We start from the raw sequence: 6727 nt of genomic DNA on the forward strand, positions 1-6727 counted from the left end.
ATTTTTATACTGCATTTTTTAACAGTTATCTTGTAAGATAAGTGGGCAACAAGCTACGCCCTCTCGGGCAACGGTGCGTGTACTTACTCTATGCGTAGATGAGATGTTGACACACTACCTACAAGCTAAAACAGCACAGGGGACAGGGGAATCATCTGCTCAGTCACCAATCTAAGTGGCTGCAGTGTAACAGCGACACCTCTATTCACATACATTGTCATTATTAGCTGAGTAGATCATATTTAGAAGACCGTCGCGTAATGAAGAACGCGGACGAAACAAATGCGACACAGCGAGGACCCTAAAAGTAAGATTTCTTAGAGGGGATTGGGTGGAGCGAGCAGACGATTCCCCTGTTCCCTGTGCTGTTTTAGCTTGTTGGTAGTGTGCCAACATCTCATCTACGCATAGTATGTATGTACGTATGCAGTAACCATCGCCCGTCTTAAGAAGGACCTCTACTCCTACCAAAAGCGTATTTCTCCCACTTCGTTTTAATGTATGTGACATCACTATCCCGCGACTTCGCCCTGAGCTCTGCCCGCGGGCATCGGCGAGTGCCCTTGCCCGCTTGAAGGGCTGCTAAACGGCACTGTATTAGGTCATCCTGAAAGTTCTCTTGAAAAATCACGAAACCACTGAAATTAAACATTTTTATTTCAAATTATTTCCATAATGTTCGATACACTTTTGCCAGGCCCTATCCTTTTGCATGACAACGCTAGACCACACGTAGCAAGCACTTTCTAACAGTCGAATCCTTGCGTGTAAAATGGACAATCCGAATTCGAGTTTAGTTGGATCTATGTTTATTACTTCCACTTTTTTTAAATTGTTGAAGTCGCTTGACGTTGCTCCACAGATGTAACATTTCCTTGTAGATAAAGTATTCGTGATGGCATTACATACTTTATCATCAACCATGGTTAGTACCATTTTATGTTCCACTGAAAAATTTTTTCCCCATAAATTTATTTTTGTGAATTCTAATGAATTTATTGCATCGCGCATATAATCTGTTTCACTTCTTATTATGTCGAGTGTCTCCTTTACGAATCTAATTCTGATAGGACGACAATATTGTGGTGACGATGGCGTTGGATTTTGCCATAGAAGTGTCTCATCATTTAGAACACAATTTAATCACAGGGGAAGAAATGAACATTGGAAGATATGTTCATCGGAATCGAAGTCATTCTCAAATTTTTGTTTAAAATAACTTTGCTGCGATCCATCATGTTGAGGGGTTATATTAAATAAATAACTCGTGTGGAGTAAGCTAGGTAAATAATTATATTTTAGAAGACGTTCAGACAAGACGTAGACAAGACGGGCGCACAATTAGAACTGCTTACGGAGCGTGGTGACAGTGTGCACCCCCATACCTGGGGTGTTCGCAGGCATCCCCAAACCATATTTTTTGGACGTGTCATAAACCTACCAACACTCCAGGATGTCGATTTTTCATGCAGCACTCATAAACCATTTTGCTTCAACACATCACAACCCCATTTCGATATTAAAATTAACGACTTGCAGTCATCCTCGCTTAAATTTGCCAAAACTTCTTTCAACTATATTAGTAAACGTATGGCGGTAACGTTTAATAAGTCTTGAAGATTTATTTCAACACAAGTCGATGTTATTCGATATGAATGCTTTTCTGGGTAGCAATTCGTCTTCTCTTGGATTATGGTATTGTACGATGGATACAATTTTTTATTTGCATTCCTGACAATTAAATATTGTCGTTTTGAAAACCCGGCTTCAACAAACGTCGATAGAGCTTTCAATGGTGATAATTTTTCACTATTTTTCTGCTCTAGCTTTGAATAAGCAGCTTTATATTTCTTAGCTCGCTTAGGAGAACGAGTGACTTCTCTAAGTAATGCCGAAGCAATTCGTTTTCCCGAAGATTACAACTTCATTTGAGCAGTAAAAACTATTTCGTCCGTATTTATGATACTTCGAAGCTCTGCGGCTTTTCTCCTCTTCGTTCTGTCACTTGATTCTTCGAATGATTTCGATGGTCGACCCGATCGGCCTGTAATTTTTGGCAATTCAAATGTGCCATCTAACCAATTCTTGTTGTTTGCGTAAAATCTGTCGCTTTTACGTCTAGCTTGAATCCACTTCTGCTTAAGTACACTTTTTACGTGCGAAAATCTGTATCTAATATCTTTAATTTGGTCTTCCGTATAATTCTCATAACGACGTAATTTTCCACGTAATTCAATTTATCTTGAAAAGTTGAATCCACTTGTCGGAACATGAGGTCCACTAATTTTCTGCGGCAAAGAAGGTTAATCCCCGATGGACCTAAATAAAAAGTACAAATTTTAAGATCCAGATTTACAATACAATAGCAATAAGGGGGAAAAAAGAAAGAAGAAGTAGAACCAAAGTAAAAATTAAATTATTGTATTTCATACCTGCTTCAAAAGATTCCATAATTGCAATTTATTCCAATTATGTGCCTATTGTAGGTACACTCTTATTCCTGCAGTCCCGTATAAACGCTATATTAAACACCATATGCTGAAAATAAGAAAGAAGGCAGTATCCAAAGAAACTAACGATCCAAACTAACTAACTTAATAACTAAAAAACTAAACTACACTAAGTTACTAAATATATACAAAATATAACATACATATATAACAAATACAAAAACAGAAATAAGTTCCTAAAATTATCCCTGTCCTTTATTTAAAGTTATATGTTGGTAGGTCTCCGTGGTTTGGTCAGTTTAATTTTCAAAAGTGAATTATAATGTTTGAGTTTGAAGTGTTAATGTATTAAGAATTTTACTGAACTTTATGTGAATTTTAAAAAACTTTTGCTCAAGATAGACTTAATTTCAAAACTCCACCTAATAATATGTAAACATTAAATTTGAAATAATTACTTTAAAATTGCAAAAAAAACACTACTGGCTGTTAGATGTTTGTGTCCAAATAACAGATTTAAATGTCTTCGATGTAAGTGCGTACGAATTTTATTTACAATTTATTTATTAAAACTTGAGGTGTGAAAACGTGTACGAAAAAGACAATCACGATTATGGGACATTACGTTACCAAGTTTTTTTCTCATAATAATGAGATTGAGAAAGAAGAAATAAAAGATCTGTCTTCTACGGAAGAGGTAACTGTTGAAAAAGATACATATTAGGCAAACTCCACCGATAATACAGTGCCTTTGTTTCTAAACATCTGTTGAGGTGAATTTGCTAATAACGTTTGCATTTGTCCGTTATTGGAACGATTTCCAAGAAGAGTTCGAATCTGAAAATAAGAATTATCACATAACATTTTTATTTTTTCTTTTAATTAATTAACAATTCGTTAAATACCTTCTTTAGTTCATTTACATTTTTATCGTTAGAATTAAAAATTTTTTTTTTCATCTGTTATGATTTTTTCTAATTTTAGAATTTTGTTCTTGTTTCCAACTGTATCTACCTTTGTCTTGTCACTTTCAAATTTGGGTAGCTTTCCTGATAATATGTTTTTATCAATACTATCATCAAGTGTTAGTATTATTTCCTCTTTGAGTATATGTGATATTCTCTCTTCCATAGTTTGTATATCATCTGATTCACATGTTTCTGATTCTTGAGGCTCATTTAATACTAATGAATTTCTCCATACTTTAATTACATCATTAACACATGTATCATTGTAATTATCCTGGTCTGCGATCACTTGAATTTCACCTTCTTCTTCCAATTCCTTATCATTTTCTGAGACATTTTCACTTCTAGATGAATGACTAGATCATGATTCATATTCACTGCATTTGTCATTACAATCATCCTTGACTAAATCTAAATTGTTTATTGCACATGTGGTTAAATCAGGTAAAGCCTGAATTTCAGTAACATTAAATTGTGATGAAATTTCACAATATGAAAACCTTGGGTAATAAACATCTGTATCATAACTGCCACGCCTGTGCAAGTTTTCTTGGGATCTAGCTCTTAAACGTTCCATGGACTTTGGTCCTAATATAGGGGTTCTGTCAAAGTCTGCAGCTAGAGATCTAGGATCAAGTCCTAGGATATCATAACGGTCTTTACTTATAGCAGTAAGCAGCTTTTTATTAACTATATCATTAACCGTGGGTGTCAAAAAAACTTCTGAATTATTTTGCTAAAACAATTAAATAAGCTTTGTGAATTATTCATAATGATTAAACAACAGAACAATAAAATATTTCAATAAAGAATAAATCTTAATGCTACAACATAAATACACCACCGATAATTCATAAAACATTGCTGGTAGATCCTAGATCAGTAACAAGTGGAATAGATAGAACACCAATAGAGGTAATTTCAATATTGATTGATGTAAATTTTTATAATTTATTCAACAATAAAAAGCGAAAATTATTTATATTGTAGCATTAGGATTTATTCTTTATTGAAATATTTTATTGTTCTGTTGTTTAATCATTATGAATAATTCACAAAGCTTATTTAATTGTTTTAGCAAAATAAATCAGAAGTTTTTTTGACACCCACGGTTAATGATATAGTTAATAAAAAGCTGCTTACTGCTATAAGTAAAGACCTTTATGATATCCTAGGACTTGATCCTAGATCTCTAGCTGCAGACTTTGACAGAACCCCTATATTAGGACCAAAGTCCATGGAACGTTTAAGAGCTAGATCCCAAGAAAACTTGCACAGGCGTGGCAGTTATGATACAGATGTTTATTACCCAAGGTTTTCATATTGTGAAATTTCATCACAATTTAATGTTACTGAAATTCAGGCTTTACCTGATTTAACCACATGTGCAATAAACAATTTAGATTTGGTCAAGGATGATTGTAATGACAAATGCAGTGAATATGAATCATGTTCTAGTCATTCATCTAGAAGTGAAAATGTCTCAGAAAATGATAAGGAATTGGAAGAAGAAGGTGAAATTCAAGTGATCGCAGACCAGGATAATTACAATGATACATGTGTTAATGATGTAATTAAAGTATGGAGAGATTCATTAGAATTAAATGAGCCTCAAGAATCAGAAACATGTGAATCAGATGATATACAAACTATGGAAGAGAGAATATCACATATACTCAAAGAGGAAATAATACTAACACTTGATGATAGTATTGATAAAAACATATTATCAGGAAAGCTACCCAAATTTGAAAGTGACAAGACAAAGGTAGATACAGTTGGAAACAAGAAAAAAATTCTAAAATTAGAAAAAATTATGAGATGAAAAAAAGATTTTAAATTCTAACGATAAAAATGTAAATGAACTAAAGAAGGTATTTAACGAATTGTTAATTAATTAAAAGAAAAAATAAAAATGTTATGTGATAATTCTTATTTTCAGATTCGAACTCTTCTTGGAAATCGTTCCAATAACGGACAAATGCAAACGTTATTAGCAAATTCACCTCAACAGATGTTTAGAAACAAAGGCACTGTATTATCGGTGGAGTTTGCCTAATATGTATCTTTTTCAACAGTTACCTCTTCCGTAGAAGACAGATCTTTTATTTCTTCTTTCTCAATCTCATTATTATGAGAAAAAAACTTGGTAACGTAATTTCCCGTAATCGTGATTGTCTTTTTCGTACACGTTTTCACACCTCAAGTTTTAATAAATAAATTGTAAATAAAATTCGTACGCAGTTACATCGAAGACATTTAAATCTGTTATTTGGACACAAACATCTAACGGCCAGTAATGTTTTTTTTGCAATTTTAAAGTGATTATTTCAAATTTAATGTTTACATATTATTAGGTGGAGTTTTGAAATTAAATCTATCTTGAGCGAAAGTTTTTTAAAATTCACATAAAGTTCAGTGAAATTCTTAATACATTAAGGTAAAGGTACCAGTAGTTGACCAGTTTTTAGAAAAACGTAAAAAATAAGGTTTTTATAAGTGATTCTCTTTTCAAAAAAATGCACCTGACATGCCAAGACATCTATCGATTAAATTTCAAAACAATTACATGTGAAATGAAGTATGCGTAGTAACAACGGACGTCTAAATTCATTAAGGTAAGTAATATGCCTCTATATTGCTATTTCCTTAACGTTTCTGTTAAGAACAGCTATACGGTTCAGGTAAACAAATCCATGCGTTGCGAACTCTTAGTGACTGAATTATTTACTTATTAAATTCTCACAGCGTTTTCTAAGTGATAAATGCAACGTTTTTGTTATTCTAACCACAAAAAGCAATAGTTTATTGGGGGGTCAAATTCTGAATCTTGTTATTCTAAGTTTTTAGAAGTTGACCGGGGTGGTAAATTACCGACGTGAGTTATTTAAATTTGTTTACGATTTATAATGTATCCATTTTGCATTTAACTTTGTTAGAAGTACAAAATATAGTTCTAAATTTTGTAGCATACTGCGTTTTAGTGGATGACCGCATGGTCAACTATTGACTGATCCACGGTCAATTATTGACTCCGTCCAGTGTCAATGAAAGTTAAATTGCATTTACTTATGTTGCGAACCCACTGCTTTCCCCCACACATTGTTATTAGATACTAGTATAATATTATTATTAACATTATTGTAATTAGATACTATTATAATATTATTAACATTATTGTAATTAGATACTATTATAATATTATTAACATTATTGTAATTAGATACTATTATTATATTATTATTAACATTATTGTAATTAGATATTATTATATTATTATTAACATTATTATTAGATATTATTATTATC

The 6727-nt window shown here is 32.5% G+C and overlaps 1 protein-coding gene across 1 annotated transcript; it reads right to left on the reverse strand.

Moving 5' to 3' along the window:
• Positions 1 to 3170: 3170 nt before the first annotated feature.
• On the reverse strand, positions 3171 to 4280 carry LOC108575524. The gene is given in 4 exon segments (XM_017938347.1): positions 3171 to 3287; positions 3356 to 3403; positions 3405 to 4154; positions 4263 to 4280. Coding segments are annotated over 4 exon segments (933 nt in total).
• Between the last annotated feature and the right edge of the window lie 2447 nt (positions 4281 to 6727).

This window comes from Habropoda laboriosa, unplaced genomic scaffold (assembly GCF_001263275.1).
Source record: "Habropoda laboriosa isolate 0110345459 unplaced genomic scaffold, ASM126327v1 scaffold311, whole genome shotgun sequence".
Lineage (NCBI taxonomy): Eukaryota > Metazoa > Arthropoda > Insecta > Hymenoptera > Apidae > Habropoda > Habropoda laboriosa.